General features: G+C 41.0%; 1 protein-coding gene across 6 annotated transcripts in view; it reads right to left on the bottom strand.

Annotated features, from left to right (window-relative positions):
* PTPN13 (protein tyrosine phosphatase non-receptor type 13) overlaps positions 1-26,465 on the bottom strand; it is a 149,483-nt gene that overhangs the window by 70,547 nt on the left and 52,471 nt on the right. For 5 of the 6 annotated variants that reach the window (XM_020805378.3, XM_020805377.3, XM_020805375.3 and 2 more), the window contains exons 3-7: positions 22,967-23,136; positions 21,667-21,732; positions 17,514-17,699; positions 10,550-10,643; positions 5,715-6,275 (exon numbers count right to left, since the gene is read on the bottom strand). In XM_020805378.3, the coding sequence (XP_020661037.3) occupies positions 5,715-6,275; positions 10,550-10,643; positions 17,514-17,699; positions 21,667-21,732; positions 22,967-23,136 (1,077 nt within the window). The remainder of the gene's footprint in view (positions 1-5,714; positions 6,276-10,549; positions 10,644-17,513; positions 17,700-21,666; positions 21,733-22,966; positions 23,137-26,465) is intronic. The other variant, XM_020805380.3, reaches the window with a different exon arrangement.

Here is a 26,465-nt window from a genome sequence, read left to right as displayed (position 1 = left end):
CTTGATTTTAGATATGATGTGACCATTCCTGTTTTTAGTCATACTTTGAAGACATACTTATTTTCCCCAGCATCATTCAAACCAGCAGGCATTTATTCTTATAAATGGTATAGATACTGTGTATTTATTTCATATATTGTTTTATATTCCTACTGTCTTGTTGTAGACTGCTTTGAATTTTTTAGGTGTTAAGTGGTTTATACAAATTAGAAACATATATATATTTTTCCGTGTATAAAATCACACTTTTTCCTAAAATACTTAGAGGAAAAATTGAGGGTCGTTTTATACACGACAGTAAGGAGTGCTTTGATCCCTTCTTTCCCCCTCCGCTTTTCGCAAAGAAAGTGGAGGGGGAAAGCACCCCCTTCCACTTTCTTTGCAAAAGTTGGAGGGGGAAAGCAGCTTTTTGCAAAGAAAGTGAAGGGGAAAGGACTTTCTTCCCAAGAAAGTGGAGGGGGGAAGCAGGAATTTGATCCCTGCCTTCCCCCTCTACTTTCTTGCAAAGAAAGAAATTTCGGGTTAGAAAAGTGGCGGGTGTGTTATACATGGGGGCATCTTATACACAGAAAAACATGGTAATTTGTCTATTATAGGGGCTACAAAACAGACTTAGATGGAATTTTGATTTCCTCTAGCTGGGCTGTTCTTACATTTAGCTGAACACTAAGATTAAATTTTTTCTGTTAGAGGAATAAGCTTGTTGTACCGCAACAGAAAATGAATAATATCAATCATTACATCAAATACGGCATGTCACTACTGTTTATTCTACAGTGTTGTAACTAGGGTGGAGTTCAGTTACATTGAAACATTTCTATCTTTTCATAACTGGAGAGATCCACCCTGAATTTGTTTGTTTTAAGATTAAGTTAAACCAGTCACAAACTCTGGGAATGAAACATGATTTAAGGGCCATATGGCCTTTTCCTAATTTTTTTCTCTCAAATCTGATGCGACAAAAATTATCAGCATTAGAAAAAAAGAAGGAAAGGAAAATGAAGAACCAGACAAATACTTCTAGAAAATGCTTCCTTTGTAAAATGGTAAACAAGCAGGTCTGTGTTTGTAGGTTTATCACTTTACGCATAAATATTCCACATTTAACTCTCCCTTCCCACAAAGTAATTGCTGGCCAACGTTTTGTAATGTATCCGATACTGCCTTTGTACTAGCATAAAACATTCACGTTGCGGCAAAATGGGCCATACCATTCTATTCCACCCTAAGTCTTTCTACTAAAGCTTCTCTATCACACTCATCCTAATGGATGTACCAAGACAGCCGATGTGCTACGGAAGTTATAATACTGATATCGGGGATCTAGTTTTTAACCTTCCTCTCAGAATCCTTGGCTCTGAGTAACCTTGCCCATGTCACTCTATTTCAGCCTGACCCTACTTCATAAGGTTATTGTGAGGGTGAAGAAAGAAATGAATGGTATAGACCACCTTGAGTTCAACGGAGAAAAGGCCAGATTTAAATATAACTAACATAAACATCCTAACAGAGTCCATTAATCTTCAAACGTAGCTATTCAGGATGTGAAAATGGCTGAGGTTGGTAGATGGATGGGTCAGAACTTCCACAGGATTTCTACGACTTTCATAGAGTCTCAGTGCTTTTTGCTAACATAAAGCCACCACAGGATGCAATCTTTTGGTTCTATGCGAAGAAACCATTTGGAAACCATTTGGAAACCATTCAATTGTAATAAAGGGCACTTATATAGTTATATGAAATACAAATGTAAGAGTAAGTGATTCCTTTATAGATCACTAAAACAAAAATCATCATACAATCTCCTAGGTTTCGTGGATCAGGAACACTTTGTCCAGCATGCACTGGTGTGAAGAATTTAAAAGTCCAAAGGTCCATGGCAAGATGGATTTTGCCAGGGAAGTTATTCTTAGATGTAAAGTCCAAAAGATCTTGGCAAGATGGATCTCACCAGGCACCTCCTACATCTAAGAAATGAGGCCTCCAAATTTGTCTAGGATATCAGCCCTGGTTTGGATCAGAAACTATGGTCATGAACCCATAAATGAGTATCGGAGCTCCTCCCATCCCATCCTGACAAACGCTGGCTTTGGTGTAACATTCCTATTTGCTTTGCTTTGCTTTTGCTTTAACTCAAAGATGAAACTCAGATTACAAATGCAGAGGTCTGAAATGAAGCTTTACAGAAATTACTATCATTAGAACAAAAGAGAGGAAGGAAAAAAGAAAAATTAGACTTATACAAAAAGAAAAAAAAACTTTCTCTGAGTCAGGGTACCCTGCTGCACCTAAACTAGAGAACAAGAGCTTCATGTCAATAAAGAAATCAGCCACTTAAAGGATCATTAAGTAGATGTAACATCGCAGAGATGGGCACAAATGGCTGGTTCAGCAGTTTGTTCAAGTTCGTTTTGTGGTTGAACACAGGTTCAGCACTTCAAAGCTCCATCTCCCACTTATGGGCAGCGCTTGGTGGAGGCGGGGCAAGCAATCCGGGATGCTGCCTCCAAGGGGGCGCCTGCTGGAGGAGGCAGAGCTTTGACAGCACAGTCTGTCAAACAAACTGGCACAAACTCTTCAACTGGCGGTTTGTGCCATCTCTTACCAATAAACAAATCTTAACATTACAACCAATATGCAAAGAGAAGACAAGGGTAAAAGAGCTGTGCTTAACCCCTATATGCCCAAAGACATAAAAGGACATAAGTTATGTCTAGCAACAACATATGTTGTTTACATGACATTTTTAACCTGCATGAAAATCATATATTAAGCTTCATGGAACCAAGGTTTCTTGCTTTCAAAATCAAAATGTATATATATAAAATTAAAATGATGGAATCTTTTCAGGTTTTGAGGGAAAGGATGGTTGCTCAGTTCATACAGAATTAATTGCTGCAACTCAAGTAGTAGTTGCAACTTACTCCTTGCTATGCAGAAGCATTTGTTTTGACACTGCAAGCTTAATCATGTGTCCACATTTATGTGAAGACAAGGCAATTATAGTTAGTGTTTGGGCACCACAAACATCATGTGAAAAATTGGGGAGTGGTAAAAATGCTAGGTTCAGTATAGACTGTCAAGTCTTAGGCCTAAAAACTAAAAGCATCCCTCAAGAATTAGAGTAGACCTCAAGGGGAACACATACTCTCAATCGTTAGCCTTCTTTTTCTCCCCTCAGACTAATTTTATCACAGGAACACACCTCCGAATTGTAAATCAATCCTATGTTTACCTTCTAACAAACAATCACAAAGGAAAATACGGTATGCTAAATGCAAGATACATGGATGAGAAAAATCAAGGGTTATGTCAAAGGTGTTTTTCATCAAAAAACATGTTTAGTGTGACAGAAAACAGAAATTGCCTTTGCCTTCTGGAGTAGGTAGCTAAAACTCTGTATTAAACCATCATAGACATTACAAGACAGAACGACGAGGAATAAGGACAACTACTAATTGAAGGCAAACAATGATCACCAAGCTACAAGAGAGTAACAAAACCAATCTATTTGCTTTAGAAGAATGGTTGTCAGGGCCCAAGAAAGGCCACAAAGAGTCACATCAAATACCTTTTAAGATATGATAATGATGTCAGGTGAGAGATACAAAAATAATCAAGGTTACTAACGAAAAGTTGAAAAGCTAATCTCTTTGTAACTTTATCGCTTAGAATGTGCCAAGAGTATTGGTTATAACGTGACTTTCGGTGTGAGAGGTAATTATGAATTTTGACTTTCTACAGAACTGGAGCAGTAGACGATCTTCCTTCAGCACTTAGCCATGGGGCGGCATTTTCCACCACACCCAAAGGCAGTAAGCTAGATTAGGGGACAAAGTGCAGGGTGTCTGGCCGCATCCCAGCATTTGCTCCCTGACACTTCTACCCTGCTTTGCCTAAGAAGAGAAACCTATATCAGAGTTACTACAGACCAGGAGCAAATTTTTAAAAAATGAATTGTAATAATGTAAGTCCCCGAAAGCCAGAGCACAAATCCGCTTAGCTTCAGCAAACTTGCTGCACTGAGTGCTTTTGACCAGGCCATGACCTCATTTTGAGGCTTCCCACCTGCAAGACTGTGGCAGCTGTGAGGCTATCACTAACATACCTACATACTGAATCATTAACTGAATCATGGCTAAGGAACCTACAGCACTTCAGATGTTGTTACACAGCAGTTCTTATATCAGCCTTGATCACTGATTAGGCTAGCTGGGACTGAGGGCAATTAGGGTCAAATTAGAAAATTTGAGCACCTACATGTTCCCCTGATCTAAACTGAAAGAGTTGGCTTGTCTAAACCAGTGGTTCTTAACGTGGGCGATAATGCCCCCCAGTGGGCGATTTCATTTTTCAGGGGGCCGGTAGAACGAAAAGGGGTGGCATGGGGGCGCTGGAGCAGAAGGGGGGCGGTAGGGGGGCGCTGGAGCAAGCCAAACCTGTGAAGATGGCTGCAGCCTTTTTACATTGTGCATGAATATATATTTTCCTCCAATTTTAATTTTGTTTCAGACTTTTTGTCTTGAAATTTTTAGTTCCTGCATTTGTTTTTATGCCCTTTTTATATTTCTTTTTGCGTCTTAAAATTCACTTGCAACTAAATCATTAAATGTTACTTTTTGGGGGGCATTTCATTTTCTTCGAATTTAATTTTGTTTTCAGGGGTGATTGGATTTAACTGTCTTAATAAATAAATAAATAAATAAATAAATAAATAAATAAATAAATAAATAAATAAATAAATAAATAAATAAATTAGTAAATAAGTAAATAAGTAAATAAGTAAATAAGTAAATAAGTAAATAAATAAAGATATCATCACCGCGGGGAGGGGGGGCGATGATAACTTCCTCAATGGCTCAAGGGGGCGTTTCTTTCAAAAAGGTTAAGAACCACTGGTCTAAACTTTACTATAAAAGCCAAAAGACAGCAGCTAGTCCCAACCAGAGAATGGACACTCAGTCAACTGCTAAATACCTAAGCCAACACTTGTGTAAATTCCATTAACTCTAGCCAGAACAAGCAACTGAATTCAGGTTTAACTTCACAAGACAAGAGCTGGAGAAAAGCTCTGTCCTGTATCTTTGGGAAAGCACAGACAGTTTGTACATAACATTTACAAACTGTTATGTTTGTAAATTTGGTGCAAATTTTTGTAAATCTGGTGCAAAATTTGACTAATTTTGCACCAAATCGCTTAATGGCAATTATTTGTATGCATTTCTCACTTTGGCAGCATCATTCCAATTTGAATATCAAGTTCTTACTTTTAAGTATCAATAATAATAATCCTCATTTGCCATCCAGTCAATTTTGACTTATGGTGACCCTTTTTGTGTTTTCCAGATAAAGAATACTCAAACGTGGTTTACCATTCCCTTCTTCTGGGAGCACCTTGGGACTGCCCAAGCTATAAAGAATGGCTCTAGTCACAGAAAGCACAGTGGGGAATCAACCTCTCAACATATGGCTCCACCATAATCACTGAGCTATCCAGTTAGCCTAAACATCGCAGTTTCCATGAAACCAAGAGACTGTGCATGATATACAAGTAATTACTCACAAAACAAAACAATCACCACTTCAAAAAAAGCATACATACAGCAAACACAGTTTATAATAAACTATTCCAACCAAATGATACTCTGTGTGAAGGAGCAAAAATGTAAGGGGCCTTACAGATAGAGCATAAATGGATAAGAGAATTCACTGACCTTCAACATTCATAGCTTCCCTCAGTAACTGCAGCTTCCTCTGCCTTTCTTTGATCCTGTCAAAGGCACTCGACAAGGCCACAGAGGTTGATGTCTCCGGCCCATGGCACACCTGATCTAGTTTTTGAGGACCAAATATATCAAGGGCTATGCTCCCATCAGAATATCTGCCCTCCTTGCTTCTGGCAGCTGCTGAAATCCGTCCTGAAACTGTCCCCGCATGTTGGTGGTGCTGGCGGGAATCCCCAACATAGTATTTTTCCATGGCTTTCTCATCTGCACATAGCAAATCTGACGAAGAAGCCCAGACTTTCCGTTTGGGGCCATTGTTGGCTTTCTTTTCCACCTGAGCAACTCTATATTGGTAAGGACAGCAAGAATCTGTGTCATCGTCGTGGCCAGCGTTATAATTGGAGGAAATGCCCTGGCCAAATGCCTCTTCACCTTGCAAAGCTTTGACAGACAAGAAACCCAGAGACTTACTAAGCCCTTTGTTAAGCATGATCTGTTGAGAGAACGGAGGCTTGTGAACATCTGGAGCATCAGCCATTAAACTTCTCCCTGGAATGAGAAGAATGCTTCTTGGATTTGTGTCATTTTACAGACAGCAAATACTTCATTTTTCTAGCACACAAGTTCGATATTTCTGCCATGCTTCCCAAGAGGCTGGAGTAATAATTATGAAGGGAGCAAAGTTGGTCCACCCCATTATTAGTGGACACCTTTACTTCCTGCTAAATAAAACAAATAGTTGCTATTTGTCCATATAAGGCAGCAGTGGGGAATATATGGTCCTTCTGATGCTGTTGGATTGCTATTCACATCAGCCCTAGCCAGTACAGTCAGCGGTCAGGGGCAATGCATCAAATGGTCATATGGGCCCCTTCCCCAATGTTCTCTATCCCTTGCGCTCTCCGTCAGTGTCAAGGTGATGCCGAAGTGTCAAACTAAATATATTTATCTTTTTTTTTTTGTATTGGCTGATTCCCCAAGTGGTGAAAGACATCAGATTCTCCTCCCCTGTGTATATTGCATTGAACATGCTTTCCTTTGTGATTGGTTACTAGGAGCCAAACACAGCTTTAATCTGCAACCCTAATTGCTGAGGCATGTCATCTTTGAAAAAGGTCCCACTAGAGAAGGGAAAATGCCCTTCTATGTCTCTCCCTTAATACCTAGTTTGACCCTATCTTTGCCCTCTGCCTCTAACAAGAAGGGGACAACTGTCTTCTATCAAACCACAATATAAATACTCTTATCTCTCACAACAAGGAATTTTTTCTTGGACATGCAGAGAAAACTGAGTTGAACCTTTCTCAAAAGCAGAAAGACATGTACTGTCAAAAAGAACAATATTTCTTCTCATTAGCCACAGCGTCTCCCCTTACCCCAAAAATGTATTCTCTTTTACCTCATTTTTTTCCCTCTGAGGAATACAATTGCTTCTTTAAAAAAAATCCTAACTTTAAAATACATATAGATACAGAATTTAATACAGACAACAATCCAGGGATTATGTTAGCTGTTTCTTATCTGTCCCTTCCCCTCCTGGGATTAGAAATGGTACCTGATTCTTAAAATCATGCCCAGGTCTTGCACAAGGTGACCAAAACAGACCTATCTTAAGTAATAGTTTTTAAAGAACATAGTCAAGCGGTATCATGATTCATCCAATCTTCCTGAACTTCACTCTTAAACAACCTCCTGATTATTGCCAATGGCTCACAGAGATGGAAATTTCAATGGAGGTCTGTGCATGACCAGGAAAATACATATTGTTTCCATGTGGAAACAAAAAAGGAAAGGTCAAAGGATGCATTGGAAGGACACAGCTCAGTTCAATCGAAGGGATAAATATAGCCTTTATCCCCAAACTGTCAAGCATGAAGTATACTGACAGCATGCACTTACATAACATCTAATCAATTGTCATCAGTGACAGAACCGCATTGGTTAACAGCAAGTGACAGCCTGAAATCTACTGATCTCATCAGAAAATTCACACTAAAGTTTAGTAAGTCTTATTTCTGTGGATTGATATCATTCTTTTTCCAAACATTTTGGTGGGATAGCTACATTACTCCATTGGAGCAATTATAACAAAGACTGTTATGGCAGTTTAGCATCTAACCATCTTCTATTTGGCATAGGCTTTTGCAGACAGTTGCCCGCTTCTGAAGAAAACATCTGAATGGGATGCAGTCCCGAAAACGTTATGACAGATAAAACCTGTTAGTCTTTAAGGTAACACAAGTCCCTTTGTTCTTTTAGAAAGCACCTTCTAGATGAATCATCTCTGGCCTGCCCAGTTATTCTCATCCAGTTTCTCTTATTGAATTTGAATGCATCTGTGATGATCTAATAAATCTAAATTATGTCATTTAATTTTCTTATAACTACTACAAACTGGTTATTTGATTCTCCTGCCTTGAACATCTTACTGCTAATTGACTTTGTGCCTTCAGACCTGGCTTTTCCCTACCATTTTAATGCCCTGAAACACTTTTTAAATTATTTGCTAATGATCTTCTCTGAACAAAAACATTAGGGTCTTTATTCTGCTTTCAAGGCAGCTGCTTTTAATGTTGTCAGCCAATTTCTCCTTAATTCTCTTTTGGCTTTGGTTCCTTCTTTGATTTGATCATAGATATTCTATTTATCAAGCCTCAAACATCCAGATGCTGTACACTCAAAACAACCAGAGACTTTTCTCTACCATTACTACCCAGCACCCAGGAGACAACTTCTTAAAAAGCACTCATAACCCTAATATATTCTCTTCCTAGCTAGCTGGAAATCTGAATACTTCAAAACATTTTAGTCCGTCTATCTTACAATAACACATTTCAAACATCCCCCCTTCCTTGTACATCTCCTTCCGGAATTCTTGTTTCTTTTACATTGTATTAATTTATTGCCTTTCATCTTATCAATGTCTTAATTAATTATTTTTATTCACAAATGTGTGACCCAGCATTAAAACCTTTTTGAAAATCTCCACTAAATACTGTAAGAGAGTATATAGGAAATTTAAAATGCCTAATGATAACTGGATCGCATCCACCTGCTGAAGCAACTGTCCCTCATTGTTCTTCCTAATTAACTTGCAAAGCTTGGAGCCAGCTTCAAGAAGGCATCATCTTTCCTACTTACTCCTTCCTTTGCTTGGTTTAACTGCACATAATCCTACTACTTACACACAAACAGCATTAGGGATAAAGAAGGTAGGAACTGGGAGAGGGTAGAAAATGGAGACCAAGAATCTTTCCTTACTCACTTAATACTTCCTTTCTTCCCCTCTGTAGTTCATTGTGAATTCCCACTTTTTCCAGAATAAATGACCACTAGGTTGTTATATAATAAAAATATTGTGGGGAACTGTTTAAAAAGATCCCTTCAGGGCAAGATCCCACAAATTTTCATGATGTAGCAGAGAAATTGAATTATTAAATGGTGCACACATTATTGAAACCTAATTGTAACTACTGTGCTACTTTGATGGTGACACTCTCCTACATATTCTGTAATTTAAATGAGCAGGTATAGTTTTGATGACTCTGTGAGGTAGATCAGGCTGAGAAAATGGGACTGGCCCAATGCCATCTGGTATGCGTCATGACACACTGGAGATTTGAACCAGAGTCTTCTGAGTCCTACTTTAACACTAACCACAACACCACTTTGGCACTCATGGACTTACTAGCCTGTTTACTGTAGTGTTTATTATGTTTATCATTATTGACTTATTGTCATGCACATCGTTTTAAGTCAGGTAAGAGGGAAAGAAACAAAACAAAGCACTGAATGAACATAAATTAGGATAACTTCAGAATGAGGACCGGAACACCAATGAGATTCTACCTTACTTGTTTAATCAATTCCAGTTCTTACAAAAAAATAAAAACAATAATAACAAAATTCAACAAGTAAGCTCTCTTAATCTGGTCTAGTTTTGTGGCTTTCAAGCCTATTATGGCTTTATTTTTACCAGAGAGAAAACATCTTATACATGGGTGGCCTTTCCCGATTGTTTCACCCACACAAAAAGAAAAAAAAGCAGTATCTTTTTGACAAGAGTGATGAAAAATATACATTCTTGGTAGGAAAAGTGTATGTCTTTGCCTGTGTGCAATTGTGTATGTGTAGAAGGGAGACTGTGACTTCATACGACTATGGTACAGCCAGAGGCATCTCTTTTGTTACTGATGGTGTACAGGGAAAGCCAAGAGACTTAATTAGTTTCACTGAATGGAAGTGATTAAGGTGTGTAGTTTTTAAATGTAAATAACAGCCTTGTGTGTTCTGTTTATGTCTCAAACACAGGGAGATGGGAAGATGTCTTAATCCTTCCACTCATTGCTATCCCATTGAAAAACTCCCCCTGCAACTGCAAGTTATGATTATCTTGAGAAGGAAACCTTCATTGCTATGGCTCTTTCCCTCTAGCCCTACGAGCAGCTGGGAAGGGAGATTTTCACAAGGATCGCAGAGTGAGGAAAAGAGCCTGCCCTCCCAGCTTTAAAGGCTCAGTATTTATGATTGTACTGGACCCCCTCACCACAACTGGTCTTTCCATTCTGGCGGCTACACATGCTAAACACATGCAAGCAATTAGCATCACATTTAGCCTGGCCCTGAGAAACCCTTCCTGACAAACAATGTGTTATCTGGCTATGAGGGGAGCCATCGGTTTTGTGAGGCAAAACCTGTCAGGTTGGTCATAACGTCAGAAGAAACTCTTCCCTGCTTCATATTCCTTATCTGGAAGGCAAATGATTTAAAAGCAATCTAGTTTTCCACAACAAGACCAACTCCCTTCATTGCTAAACATTTACCTGTGGGAAGTCCCTTCCCTCTCAGCCTTTCGCGGATGGCCTGGCTCCTGTCAGTCTGAAACTTTTTGTCCCCGATGCAGGAAAGCTGATCTACCTGTTAAAAATGAAAATTAAATCAAGCAAAGCTGAAAGCCCCATGCTGGCAAACTGGAGGAAGGCAACACATTAAAAATTAAGCTAGCTGGAAGGAATGTACACACACATCCACTGACACTTTCCTTTGTCAATCTCTCCCCTATCATGACATGAATGCCATTTAACCATTACATTTCTCTCACACCAAACCATAAAACAGAGCTGTAACTACTGAGGAGCAACTGGAGCTTTGACCTAGAGTGTTAAAATGTAAGGATAAAGGTAAAGGTAAAGGTTCCCCTTGACAATTTTTGGCCAGTCGTGTTCGACTCTAGGGGGCGGTGCTCATCCCCGTTTCCAAGCCATAGAGCCAGCATTTTGTCCGAAGACAATCTTCCGTGGTCACATGGCCAGTGCGACTTAGACACGGAACGCTGTTACCTTCCCATCGAGGTGGTACCTATTTATCTACTCGTATTTACATGCTTTCGAACCGCTAGGTTGGCGGGAGCTGGGACAAGCGACGGGAGCTCACTCCGTCGCGTGGATTCGATCTTACGACTGCTGGTCTTCTGACCCTGCAGCACAGGCTTCTGCAGTTTAGCCCACAGCATCACCACGTCCCTCATTAAAATGTAGAGGGCATAAAATCTGCTGCTGGAAAGGTGCAAACTCCCCTGTTAGTAATTGCTGATGGAAGGGGCATGAAGCCACCCGCCCCACATCTTTATACAGCCTCCAAGTGCTTCTCGCTGCCCACAAGATCCAAGTATTCCACTCTATGCCTTTCCCCATGCATGTTAACAGAACGTAACCCAAGTTTAACCCATAAGAAGGCGAAGGGTTAGGGTTCCAAAACTGCTAGTTACAGCTCTGCTAAAAAGAGGTTCATACTGGGAATTGGCTTGGAGGTGATGATGTGGTTATACCACAGGCTTTCCTCTCTTCGTTCCTTTGATGAATATTTGGCTTGGCTTGCAGTCTTTGTCAGGAATGCTAAAAAATAAATACATCCTGCCTCCCACATGCGGGAGGGTTGTTCATATGAAACCATTTTAATTGTCAAAAGCCAAAGTGAAAGTAATGCAAAGCAGTTGCTCACTTTCTGGATGGACTGACTTTAGAAACAAGCTGCCTTCTCTTTTAAGAAATATCATCACTTCTTTCTTACTTGGGACTATAACCTTAGATATTATGGATTCTTTAGGATGGATTCTGAACAAATGATGCTCTCTGTAGGAAGGGCACTACCAGATGACCGTATTAAATGACTGCTGCTTCAAAAAGCGCTCTCGGAATCCTGTAAGTTCTATTGAGATCCCCTCAAACACCTTAAAAGCAGCAACAAAGAGAAATTTCACTCAGTAAGAGGCTATTTTAAAGTGTTTGTACATGTCAGAGGGAAAATGGAATCACATGATGACAACCTCCACATCAGTGCTGGAAAAAGAAAGATCCAAGCATGGGACACAGCTGGGCATCCACACTGGGGCATGACCTGGAAGAGTATCTGAGAACCCCCAGCTTCAACTGAATACTCAGAACCAGTCAGTGAAACAGGGTCTCTGAAATAAGGCGGGGTAACATTTTGAACAGAGAAATTTTAAAATGAACAGCTGGATAGCTCACTGCAGAGCCAGAGGTTGGGAGTTCAGTTCCCCGCTTCCTTGAGAGGGACACAATGATCCATAGGGTCCCTTCCAGCGCTGCAGCTCAAAGGTTGCTGCTGCTGCTGTTCATCAGTGGTCTAGAATGCTACAAGATCACGTAACTATCTCAAATGCTCCATACTTTTCAATCGTTAGAGCAGAGACAGGAAAACGCTGGCTCTCCAGATGTTTTCAGGACTTAAGAGATTAGGTGAAATGAATATTCCTTTAGCTAGCTTGTACTTCTTCACACAGATCAGTTTCCACAGAGATAAGTGCTTTGACAATTAAGCCCTTCTTTACCTTTCAATGACCAATCACAAAACTAAGCAAGCTGGAATGCAAGATACAGAGGTAAGAAAAGACCGCATTAGGCCAGACAAGCACCTTTCACTACTTAGAGAGCATAGCTTCCAAAAGCAGGCTAAGCATATCATCTACTTTGCTCTAAGTATAACAGGCATGTAGGACATTTCCCAAGGTCTCTAAATGCTCAAACAGTTCTGAGATTCTTCAGAAACCATGATAACATCCCCCAAATTTCATTTCCTCCCAATACCGGGGGGTGGGGGTGGGGAGCCAGTCTTCCTATCAATCTAATCCACCCTTGGTCTGTTAAATTCTAATTCTTACTGAAAAAAATCGATTAATAACAAAGCAAATGTTTTTAAACACTTCTAACCTTCACTTGAATCACTGACATTCAATTTTGTTGCATTCAAATATGATCATCGCATTTTCTTTTATTTCAACTACTGTAACACTTTCATATTAATTTAAGACACACAATGTGTTTTGAAAGAGCTAGTTCATACATCAAAGACAGTGAAATTTCTCATTTCCCATCAAAGGATATATGACTAACTAGAATACTCTGAAAGCAGTGAAATTCCTGGGTCAAGTCATAAACTCAAAGCTGGAGTTTCATTTGTGATCCACTAAATCAGCAATTCTCAACTTTGTTTTTTTGTTTTTTGTTTTGGCCACGGCCATGAATACAATATGAAAGAAATGTAGGCCAAATCAGGACTATATAAGTCTCATAACAAACTCTATAAGGTGGTGTGTAAAGAACTGTTTCCAGTTTGTAGCCCCCCTTCAAATGTTCCAGGGTCCCTGGTTGAGAATGGCTGCAACCATAGATTAATTGTATGTGGTACTCAGGAGCTTTCCTGCGAATTTTTGTGCACCTTTCCAAATCCTCCTGCTAGAATGAAAATAGGCTGGGGAAAAAAGAGAACAATCACTTCCAAAAGCCTCCAGGAGTTGTGATTAAAATGAGTTGTAGTCCTTCCTGCACCTTGTTCTCCCTGCTTCCCCAGGGCAAGTATTACAAAACTAGATGAAGACTCCTGGTCACTTACAATTTTACTCTAAGTTCTTGGATCTTCAGCAGATCCCAGGGCAAAACGCTTGGTCCCAGACTTGCCAAGTTTGCCCAGCCCTGCTTTAACTCATAAACTGAAGAGTCATCTTACTGCCCAAGAAATTTTAAACGTATTAATCTTATTGCATAATGGTGCCAACTGAGTCTTCTCCCAGAAAGGACTGTCCCTTAGTGGCAAAGACAGAGCAAAAAAGTACTTGAGTACATGGACAGACAGTATATGTGCTTTTCAGACATATTGCTATGTCCCTCAACACTGCTAGCCTGGTCAACCATTAGAGGAAACCTCCCATTCCTGAGCAGACGTGGAGAACGACAAAGGCTGAATGTGATGGCTCAGTGGGGGAACACATGCTTTCTAGGCTATAGGATGCAAGCTCAGTCTTTAACATATATAGATACTTCTGGACAGACAGTCTAGCAGGTGTTAAGTTGGGTGGAGCAGGGGCAACGTGGAGTGAATGCTGAAAAAGGGATTTTCAAAGGGGTTGTAGTGATTTTTAGAATTGTTTTCTAACCAGAATTCTCTAGCCAACTTGGATGTTGGCTGTGCTGTTGGGGGAATTTTTTAGGAATTGTAGTCCAAAAACACAAATGTGCGCAACTCTATTTTTAACTGTCGTGTTCTATAATGTATTGCTTTTTTACTGGCATCTGGTTTTTAAAATCTTTTTATCAGCTTTCCTGGTTCTCAGCTTTGGGAAGAAGGCAGAATACGAACCAAATAAGTAAATAAACAATGGTCCAATTAAGGCCTATGTTCCTAAAAACACTGAAATGCCAAGGTATAATTTACTTTGAAGGCCAAGCAGAGAAAGTTCTTGATCAAAGGAGAACACACGAAGTTTTTATGACTTCTCATTATTTGATCAACAGAAGCTGAGACATGCCTTTCAGAAGCCAAAGCGAGGACTAAATGCTGCGGAAGCTGCATCATGGATGACTCAGAGCTTTGTCAACACACTGCGCAATAGACATCTTTGTACAGGTCAGGCAAAAACAAAACAATTTTTTTAAAAAAAATGTTGCATCATGTTTTTGTCTTCTTTATTTTTCAGACATGAATCTCACTCTCATGTCTGAAGACATGGGCTTGTCTACAATAGCTCACATTAAAATAGCAGTTAGAATTTAAGGTGCTACAATATTTCTATCTTTTTTTAAAAAATTGTTTTGTTTTTGCCTGTCGTGCTAACATAAATTAACATGGCTACCTCTTCTAAAACTCCAATTTTGTACAGGTGTCTTTCTGCAACATATGGGCTTGACTATGCCTGGAAAGACAGTCATTCCTTATTTTAACCAAGCAGGCCAGAAAGAAGGGCAATTATTTGATCATATCACAGTTAGCATGTCTCCAGTGTAATTTCAAAACAAGATGCTGCAGGCCAACATCTCACTCTTGTTTCTTTTCAGTAAGGTTTGCCAGTATAAATTTACAACCAGCCTTATATGTTAGGGTCTATGAGATCCAATGGATCGTTTGAAGAGATGTGTTGGAACAAAATACAGCAAACAAGGATGTGGGCCAATGAAGTTCAGCATCACTGAGTTGTTAGGAAGATCGAAATCCCAAACATGCCAAGACATTTACAACCATGAGGTTATGGCACTTGATCCGGATAACTGAGACTTTGTTTATTTATTTATTTTATTTATTTATTGCATTTATATGCCGCCCATCTAGACATGGTCTACTCTGTTCACAGCTGAAACTCAACTGCATATGGATGCAGAAAGACAAGAGATACCAGCAGCTGCCTTCTCAATCGAATGGAAAAGATCCTCCTTAAGGCCACTGTTACAAATTTGAGCTGAACTATTTACAATATATCACGGGTTCCCAACCTTTTTTCCAAATTGCTTATCCATTGGCAGCCCATTTCCATAATGGAAATAATAAACTTCATACTAGGGGGCAGAGGTAGGAGGACTGTCCATCCCCTCGTCTTCAGGCTGCTTCCTCATCCCCTTGTTTTAGCTTCTGAAAGCAAACAGATGCTTGGAGAAGTAACAGCTGATGCCAGTTTGGAGAGAATATGCCCATGTTCCCTAAATGACCACAACCTGCTCTACTCACCAGATGTTTAATACGACCTGCTCAAACCAAGACCCGCCCAGGTTCTTCAAAGCAATTTTGAGAATCACGGATGAGAAACTTTACTGCTTGTCTAGCAATTTTATAAATTTCTATTTTCTACCGAAGCCCCTTCATGCTAAGCCTCCTGCTCCTCTAATGAATTTCCACTCCCAGATTAAGTTTCCACAGTTCTTTACAGGATAGAGGTAAACAAGTCGAGACCTCTATGTATTCGGCTGCTCAGTGACTAATGTTTCCTAATTGTTGCAATAACCAAATAAACCAGAATACTAAACTGAAGGGAGAGGCAAGCTATTTGGAAGAAGGGGGAGAAGATACCTTGTGCAATACAGGCATTCTTTGTTTTCATAAAAGCAGTTCCTCCCTAATCAACATGATCTACGGCAGTAGTTCCCAAACCATGAGTGCCTAGATATTGTCCTCAAATCCTTATCGGAAGCCAAGTTGGCTGAGGCTCCTTGTAACTGAAGTCCAGCACCACCTAGAAAGCCAGGATTGAGAACCACTGATCTATAGTGCAGTCCTATAGGTACAGAAGCACAAAGCGAGAACAGGCCTTCGAGATCATCTCATCTAACCCCTGCTCAACGCAGGCTTGTCACCTTTGCTGAGAACCTTACTCCAAAACAGACCTGCATGGGCTTGCATCCCTGATCATACACAAACAAATAAAAATCACAAGCCCTTAGACAAGAGTTGACATTTTCAACTATGTTGACGCCTAATAAGATTGAAGATATACAGGAAGAGCCTGCATTGGGCAGACTGAGGCATAGAACTAGGTGGAGAATGTATGAGCTCTCCTCCTGGATCAGAACAATAGCTGATATTGTCCAATATTCTGTTTTCAAACAGGGCCTGAAGGAAATAGACTTCCCCGACATTCAGCAGTACATTGACTCTGAACATATAGAACAAAAAGCTTGGGATTCATACCCACTGATAAACTTATCCATGTATTGGACAAGTTCTTTGTTAAGTGCCATCTAAGGTTTTAAAGTTGCTGGCAGAAAGCAGGGACTTGAGACCCTCATCATACTCAGCAGCAGAGAATTGCATAAATTATTGGTAAAGAGTAGGAATTTATACTTGCAACCCTGATGAATCCAACAATTGGTGGACTAACATGGGGTGAAAGGGGCCAGATCCCACTACCAAAAGCTCACTTCCTATTATCACGATGCCAACAAAGTGCCAGGTAGTTTTCCCATCTGATACTTAAGCCAGGAATTAGGAATTAGGCTTTGTTCTTCCATCATTTCCCCCACAAACAGAAGGAAAGGGTGAGCAAAGGGCTCTTAGCCAGCTTTTCCAAGAGCCTCCAGAAGTACAAGCTGAGAGCATGGAAAAAGAATCACCATCATCCCCATTAATTGAGTGGCGATAGCAGGGATTTCTTTTCCTAAAAGAAAGGGGCAAGGTTTTGTAGAGGGAAGACAATGCCCTTCAAAGGGATCTGGATCTCATTCAGGCCAGACATTCAAGGTCACCTCCATTCAGACCCAACAGGAGAACTGCTCTGTTTTAAGGCAGGTGTGGTGTGTATATACTCCAAATTAATAATTCTTTTGCAAATGTAGCACAAGACCAAATTCTTTTGCCCACAAGATTTTCACCTAGGTGGGGAAAATGTTGAGAAATCTCCATGTGAACTTCTCATTTTTAGAACACAGTCTTCAAAGAGGTGTGCCAAGTAAGTGGGTTGTTTTGCCAACTTTCAGCAATTGCTCAACTCGGTTGTAAATTACTTACCCCAGACAAGCTCCCCAGAACGAGTTTCACCAACTGTTTCACGTAGGAGAAAGACGGTGAACAGCTGCTATTCCGAATGTGAGCACTGCAGGCATCCAGAACCGTCCGTACAGACACACGGGCATAAATGACATCTTCGCACATTCCAAGCAGTATGCTGTTTAAATGATCACCAAGCCTGATGGGCTAATATTAAAAAGAAAAGTGCAGGAAAAATTAGATAATGCTTCTCCCTCTCCCTCTCTCTAGATCCCCAGATGTTTGGTCCAGGATTGCTTTCAGAATGATGAGCAGCAACTCTTAATGGTGGTGATGTAGTGCAGTGGTTCTTAACCTTTGTTACTCGGATGTTTTTGAACTGCAACTCCCAGAAACCCCAGCCAGCACAATTGGTGGTGAAGGCTTCTGGGAGTTGCAGTCCAAAACTCCTGAGTAACCCAAGGTTAAGAACCAGTGATGTAGTGGAACCAAGGTTCAGAAAGTGAAGCCCTAGGAGTTTTTGAGTAGCAGGGACTACAATATCATCTACCACCCTGATTACAATGCTACTCAAGGGACTCAGATAAATCTGCTTTTCATCATTCACTATCTCAACCTTTTAAGTGGAGATGCCAGGGACAACAGGCAAATCATGTGATCTATCTCAGAACTATGGCTGGTTCCCCAAAACTACAGCTTGCTAATCTGCCTCTAAGAGCAACTTCTGAATTGGTTCTAACATGAATGGCTTTTAAATTACAGTGGTGCCTCGCACAACGGGCGCCTCGTAGAGCGATGAATTCGCTCTACGAGGCCGTTTTAGCGATCACAAATGCGATCGCAAAACGGTGCCCGTATAGGCGGGAAATCGCAGAACGAAGGTCGGTAAGCTGCTCGCTTACCGACCTTCGCCTTGCGACCCGCCGATCAGCTGTTCCGCGGCTTCAAAATGGCCGCCGGAACAGCCGAAAGGGGCCGGGGTGCAGCGTTTTCGTGCCTTTGGTAAGCAAGGGGAGCACGCGAAAATGCTGCGGAAGCCCCGAAATGGCTGCACGCAACCATTTCGGGGCTTCCGGCAGCGTTTTCGCGCGCTCCCCTTGCTTACCAGGGGCGCGAAAACGCTGCACCCCGGGCCCTTTCGGCTGTTCCGGCGGCCATTTTGGACCCGCCGGACAGCTGATGGCAGCCATTTTGGCGCCCTCGTTGTGCGAGGGGAGGGTGCGAAAATGGCTGCCGGCCCCTGGGAAACATTGCACAACGGTAAGTATTTTATGGCATTGGAACGCATTAAACGCTGTTTAATGTGTTCCAATGCCTTTTTCTGTTCCGTAGTGCGATGTTTCCCACGGCGAAGGTTAATCCGGAACGGATTAACCTCGCTGTGCGGGGCACCACTGTATTTGCTTTCAGATAAATGTGTGAATGTTTTTCCACTGAAAAAATGCTGGGTTTGAATTGACACCTGGTGAGCTGGTATCAAACACTACAGAAGCTCTGTTTAGGGCAATTAATTAGTGATTGGGGCTAAGGTACACTTCACAGACAACTAGGCATCAGAAGTTAAAATCACATTAGAGTTCAAGAGATGTGACTTCAGCAGCTTCTCTTTTCTGAGAAAGCAGACTTATAGAAGAAGAGTGTGCTTACGTTCCTGTACAAAACAAAACCGAATGACAAATTATGGGAGCTGAGAAAAAGCTCCTGCTATGACAATCCCACACAATCAGAAGGAAATACTTTTTCTAGAATTGTGTATATGTGTTCTGCTGTCATGTTGGAACCAACTTATAGCAACTCTAATAGTGCTTTCAAGGCAAGTGAGACACTTAAGGAAGGGTTTCACCAATTCCACTATCCCAGTGAGTTTCCATGGCCAAGTGGAGGATACAAGCCCCGTTCTCCAGAGCCTTAGTCCATCAATCTATCCACTATACCAGTGGTCCCCAACCTTGGGCCTCCAGATGTTCTTGGACTTCAACTCCCAGAAGTCCTGGCCAGCAGAGGTGGTGGTGAAGGATTCTGGGAGTTGTAGTCCAAGAACATCTGGAGGCCCAAGGTTGGGGACCACTGCACTACACTACACCAAGTCACCTATAATAAATAGCTGGCCCCTTAGTTTTTCACATATCAATGTCATCACCTGATTCACAGATAACCAGGGATGAGTGGGCATGTGAAGTCAGACCTGTGCCAAGTTGCAAGAATGTAGCAGAATATTACAAAAACAAAGTCAAAAATAAGAAATTATAGATACAGCCTATTTATGAGTGCAACTGTTTATGGCCAGATTATAAATAAAACCTTAAAAATAATCATTCAACAATTCTAAACATTTGGCAGGGGAACCAGAATCATTATAAACATATGAAAAAAAAAATCAGATTTCTTCTGGAGAAATTGGACACTAAGTATACAATGGTCAAAATCCTACTGGTGATCAACAAATCATAGAATCATAGAATAATGGAGTTGGAAGGGGGCTATAAGGCTACTGAGTCCAACACCCTGCTCAAGGCTGGAATCCAAATCAAAGCAGATCTCACAGATAGTTGTCCAATTTTCTTTTGAATGCCTCCAGTGTTGGAGCGCTCACCATCTCTTCAGGTAATTGGCTAAATTGTCGTACTACTATAATAGTTAACAATTTTTACCTGATATTCAGCTGAAATCTGGCCTCCTGTAACTTGAGCCCATTGTTGCGTGTCCTGCACTCTGGAATGATCAAGAACAGATCCTGCCCCTCCTCTGTATGGCTACCTTGATCCCTGATCATCCTTCTCACCCTCCTCTGAACTTGCCCGTTTGTTAGCATCCTTCTTGAAGTGCAGTGTCCAGAATTGGATGCAGTACTCTAGATGAGGCCTAACCAGTCCTGGATCGAGGGGAATAGTATCTCCTGGGATTTGGAGACTATGCTTCTGTTAACGCAACCTAAAATCACATTTGCCTTTTTTGCAGCCACATCGTACTGTTGGCTCATATTCAGCTTTTGATCTAAAAAATTTCCAATATCCTTCTCACTCATTGTATAAATGAACCAAGTATGTCAAGTGAACTCCTGTAAGCCACAGTGGTGAATTGTTGCTAATTAATCAGGCGCTGGTTGTGTTCCTGGGTGTACAACCAGTAAAGTGACCAGCACCTTGTTAATTAATGGCAATCAACCATCACACATGCTTTCACTTATGACTGTGTAAATCACCAACAGGAAACTAGTGACTGAAATTTAAATGAATACAAGTGATGTATTGATGCAGATTGTGCCTCTCTCATAAATCATCTGAGAGATGTTGCATGGGACTTAATAGGTATGAGAATCCCAGGCTCCTTCTAAAAACTTATCATGAGCTCAACAACTAAGGAAACAAACCTACTGGACCGCTGGAGCAAGTCTTGCAATTATGTGGTAACACCCATACAGCTGAGAACAACTTGATCTTTTTCCTGTATTACTAGTTGATCACCTTGTATCTTCTGTTGGAAAGATACACAGACTCCCCAGCGCATACACCCTCTGTTGACTGATATTACATCCTAGCTTTCATAGTCATTTGGATTTCAGCCTTTGGATTTCACTGTCAGAGTTCACAGTAGATCGCTATCTTTTGACGACAAGCCCTGTCACACAGTCCTCATCTTTTATGCACTTCTTCACATTTTTTATTCCATCTGTTCAGCAGCAACATAAAAAAAGCGCACACCAAAAATCTCTAGCCGTTTGCTGCCACACAGCCATGCTATTCCTCCCTAAACCACACCCATTTGGCACCAGTTTCTCTCATCTGCAGTCATGAGTTGTGGTGGCAGATAAAAAGTTAAGCACCACTAAATTATGCTTCCTATATCCCTCCAGCAATCTTGCAATTCTTCATACCAATCTGCAGCAGGGAAGCTCCAGAAAATGAAAACTGGCTGGCTATCACATCCCATAAAAACTGTAATATGGCCTAGTAACATATCATCTTGCAAGACTCACTGGAAAGGATAGTAATGCTAGGAAAAGAGAAAGGGAGTAGAAAAGGGGAAAACATAACATGAGATAAATTAGTTCAATAAAGGATGCCATGACTTTTAATTTGCAAGACCAGAGCAGAGCTGCTAATGACAGGACCTTATGGAGGTCATTAATTCATAGGGTTGCCATAAGACAGAAGTAGCTTGATGGCACACTTACTTGGCTTTGTGGAACATCATAATCAGCTCCCCAATAAAGGGTCATTCCAAGAGAATAAACATGGATCTGCAACAAAACAAGATACACCAGTTAAGTGAATGGTATATCAAATGCTCCAGATATAACTGTATTTATGACAGGACAGAGGAACAAGAGGGTACAAAATGAAGCCTTATGGCTCACCCCTGCCTTGCAGGAAAAATCCTAAAATGACTTAGTGGCTACCCCAGGCTAAATACTAGACTATGTGAAAGAGCTGCAGCAGAATTGATTGCTTATAGAAATATCTTTATGACTTGGCAATGCATGTAAAGCCATTCAATTTGAGCTTACATGACTGACCACATGCTTCTCTCATGTTTTGACTAAAATATTTCTGCCTTTTCTTTGCAAGAAATGAGCTGATTTTAAAAAAAACAAAACCCTGTTCATCAAATGAATGAAAAATGGAACATTTCTGGCAACACATGGGTTAATACAGTGGCTTCATTTTTTAAAAAGGCTCAAATTTACCGAATGACCAACAAGGCATTCTTTTGTCTATCCAGCAGTCTGCCAGAAAAGTATCACTGAGTACATCATTTCTTTGCTTTAGGAATGAAGTCATAACCCTTTGGCTCATGCAACCCTGTCATTCTGTTTCGGGGGCGAATATAAATAGCAATTTGTTTTGGTTTCCAGTGCTTTTGTGGGACATGCTCAGATTTCAAGAACAAGATCTGAAAATAAAATAGATTCTTGCTTAAAAGCTCTCTTGATGAACTATGTCAGAAGCAAAAGATAATAATAAAAACCATTAGTAACTGCAAACACAGAGTGTACGTGCCTGCAAAGTATTAAGAAATATGTCGGCTCTGAAATTAAAATAATAATCTCTGCCATTATCTTATTTGGGAGGCTCTTGTCATTTACAGAAAGCTCATCTTTTGGATATTTCTAGTATTGCCTAATCATTTTTACTCCAACTGACAAAAAATTAAGAGATTAAAAAATAGGAGACAAATCAATGTGGGTTAGGGATGTAAATCCTTATTATTTCACTCTCACCGGTAAGAATGAAAAAAAAAATCCAAGTTTTCTCTCTGCTGGGCAAGATTACAAGAACTTTTAAAAAATTCTTTATGTTTCTGCAGATTTTTCAAAAGATTATCTGCTTGTATTTTGTGCAAAAAAAGAGAACAACTCATAATGCAATTCTAAGATGTGCCTCGGGTCTCAAATTCTTTACTCTTCATTGCTATCCTTCTTCTTTGTCCGAGATTCAACTCAAGAGAACACAGCAGAAGAGAGATTGCTGTACCTTTTCAACATCTGAAAGAGATGACAGTGATTGATTCTGGAGAACCTCTGGTGCTGTGAAAGCTCGCAGGTCTTGGTTAGACACAGTGTCATCTGTAAATGATATGCTGCCAGATGGAAGCAGCAAAAGAGACCATGGGGAAATGATGAAGCCCAAAGCAGTCGGATCCGCTGTATTGGAAAGTGGGGGAAAAATAAAGGACAATTAATATAGCAGAAAAGTCTTTCATTCATTCATTTGACACAGAAAAGCTGAATGAAAGGAGCACAAAGGAGAGTTTATAGCAGAAACATTTAAAAATAGAGAATACTTACATGGTAAGTAAGATATATTAATTCTTCTTTTAGCTGTCAATCAACTGAGTAAATTAAATGAACAAAAACAAGGAACTGGGAAAAATTAAAGTACTTCCCCTAAAGTAACAGGAAAGGGATTATATTTTTCACCAAAACTGTTCCTCCAATTATGCAAGTTGTGGCAGCTCTCCTTTGAAACAATTGCATGGATGCCATGTATAGTTCAGACACATGCAGACAATCCAACAAACAACAGTTTAATGTATTCTCGAAGGCTTTCATGCAGGGGATCTGATGGTTGTTGTGGGTTTTTCAGGCGCTTTGGGTTCTGAAGGTTGTTCTTTTCGGGTTCTGAATGTTGTTCGTCCTGACGTATCACCAGTCTCTGTGGCTGGCATCTTCATGCATGTCCATGCTCTGTCCATGTTCCTACTCCAGTCCTCTGAAGATGCCAGCCACAGAGACTGGCAAAACATCAGGAAGAACAACCTTCAGAACATGGCCAAAGTGCCCGAAAACCCACAACAACCAAGCTACAGTTTATTGGTGCTTCATTCATCACGTCTTCCTCTCTGCACTTCTCACGTATCTAGCTGCAAAAAAAGGACCTCCTGGTTCTTTAAACCAATTTTCTGCATCATCTGAACCAGGAAACAATTTAAACAACTGCTTTAGGCCTACAAGCCAAGTAAACTTCAAAAAGGACAATTCCTCTGGCTTAGAGCTCCCAATCAGAAGATGCTATGTGCAAATATTCAGACTTTTGTCTTTAATACAGGATAAGAATTATATGGTCTTGGACATACAATCCAAAGGACACATGTCCCCTCAAACTTCTCCCAGTGCTCACAATAACTCCACCTAAATACTGGAGATTAATTCCTCCATAAACTGATGGGGGCATAGTTCTCTTTTAAAACAATACATGTGCACATCATAAACCTCATTTCAGCAAAGATACTAGTTTTAGTTTTTAAAACCATGAGCAGAAGGAATAACCCTTTGACCAAAGGGCCTGATAAGCAGGGAGAACTTTCAGCATCTGTGTAGTCCTACCCTCTATAATATATTTGTAAAGAATGTATCTGATTCAAAAGATATCACTATGTCCCTTATCCATAAATAATATACATATTGTACGTATGTTTCTATTGTTTATTTATTTATTTATTTATTTATTTATTTATTCAATTTATATGCCGCCCAAACTACCCAGAGGTCTCTGGGCGGCTTACAATAATTAAAATTCAATACAGCAAAAGATAAAATAATTAAAATACAATTAAAATTGCCATCAGACCCACAGCTAATATTATTTCAGTTAAAAGCCTTCTGGAACAGGAAGGTTTTGACCTGGCGCCGAAATGTCATCAGCGTCGGCGCCAGACGAATCTCAGTCGGGAGGGCATTCCATAGTCTGGGGGCAGCTGCCGAAAAGGCCCTTTATCTACAAGCCGTCCCTCTTACCTCCTTAAGGGACGGCTCTTTCAAAAGGGCCCCCTGGCTAGATCTTAACTGCCGGGTAGGTTCATATGGAAGGAGGCGGTCCTTCAGGTATCCAGGGCCCAAGCCGTTTAGGGCTTTATATGTCAAAACAAGCACTTTGAATTGGGCCCGGGCAGCAACTGGTAGCCAATGTAACTTATACAGAATCGGCTTGATATGTTCCGTGGCAGCTGCACCACTCACCAGCCGCGCAGCTCGATTCTGGACCAGCTGCAATCGCCGGACCGTCTTCAAAGGCAGCCCCACGTAAAGCGCATTGCAGTAATCTATGCGGGATGTTACCAGTGCATGTGTGACTGTCATGAGACTCCGCTCGTCCAGGTAGGGCCGTAGCTGGTATAATTTCCGCAGCTGAAGGAAGGCGCCCCTGGCCACCGAGTCCACCTGGGCTTCCAGTGTTAGACTGGGGTCCAGGAGCACCCCCAAGCTGCGGACCCTGTCCCTTAGGGGGAGTGCAACCCCATTCAGGGCAGGGAAATGGCCCTCCAGCCTGTCCGGCGAAGCACCCACTAACAGCACTTCCGTCTTGTCTGGATTGAGTTTCAATTTATTAACCCTCATCCAGTCCATTATCAGGTCCAGACACGAGTTCAGCACAGAAACTGCCTCACCTGGATTGGTGGAAAACGAGAGGTAGAGCTGAGTATCGTCAGCATATTGCTGACTCCTCAGCCCAAACCTCCTGATGACCTCTCCCAGCGGTTTCATGTAGATGTTGAACAGCATGGGGGACAGTATTGAGCCCTGAGGAACCCCATGACATAAATGCCATGGGGCAGAGCAACTGTCCCCCAGCACCACCCTCTGGACACGGTCAGCCAGGAAGGAGCGGAACCACTGTAAAACAGTGCCCCCAACTCCCAACCCAGCCAGCCTATCCAGAAGGACACCATGGTCGATGGTGTCGAAAGCCGCTGAGAGGTCCAGGAGTATCAACAGGGTCACACTCCCCCTGTCTCTCTCCCGGCAAAGGTCATCGTACAGGGCGACCAAGGCAGTCTCTGTACCAAAACCCGGCCTGAAACCCGATTGAAATGGATCCAGAAATATTGTCTTCCTGCAGACAATATTTCACTCACCACATTTTGTATCATAGGGCTCAATGCCACTTTTAATGGAAGAAGTGATAATTTTTCTGTTATCTGTGGTGCATTTGCAAAAATATCAAAAACAGAGCTGACCTCTACAAATTAAAACACCTCTTTTCTCCCACTTTTTTTTCCGGTTTCAATACCAAAGCAGCTCACTAGATAGCCTTCATATAAAATATTTTAAAACAGTCCTTGCCAAATATTGGTTGTCAGGACTACTTCCTACCTCAAAACTCTGCAGTCCCTTGATGCAGTGGTGGGAATACTGTACGCAGAGGGAAACGAGATTCTTGTTCCTCACAAGAACCTCCATTCATATTCTACGAACAATATTGCCGTAAAGAAAAGCAAACACGGAGGCAATTCAGCCTACTCTTGACCTTCTAAGAATGAAAACTTTCCACCATCAGAAACCTTAAATCTTGAAACAATAAATCTCTCTGTACAGAATCATGACAAAACTAATGGAGAAGAAGAAGAAGAAGAAGAAGAAGAAGAAGAAGAAGAAGAAGAAGAAGAAGAAGAAGAAGAAGAAGAAGAAGAAGAACAAGAAGAACAAGAAGAAGAACAAGAAGAAGAACAAGAAGAAGAAATTTCCAAAATGAT

This window comes from Pogona vitticeps, chromosome 5 (assembly GCF_051106095.1).
Source record: "Pogona vitticeps strain Pit_001003342236 chromosome 5, PviZW2.1, whole genome shotgun sequence".
NCBI classification, from domain to species: domain Eukaryota; kingdom Metazoa; phylum Chordata; class Lepidosauria; order Squamata; family Agamidae; genus Pogona; species Pogona vitticeps.
Note: the sequence above shows the minus strand (reverse complement) of the source record. Positions and strands in the feature narration are given on the sequence as shown.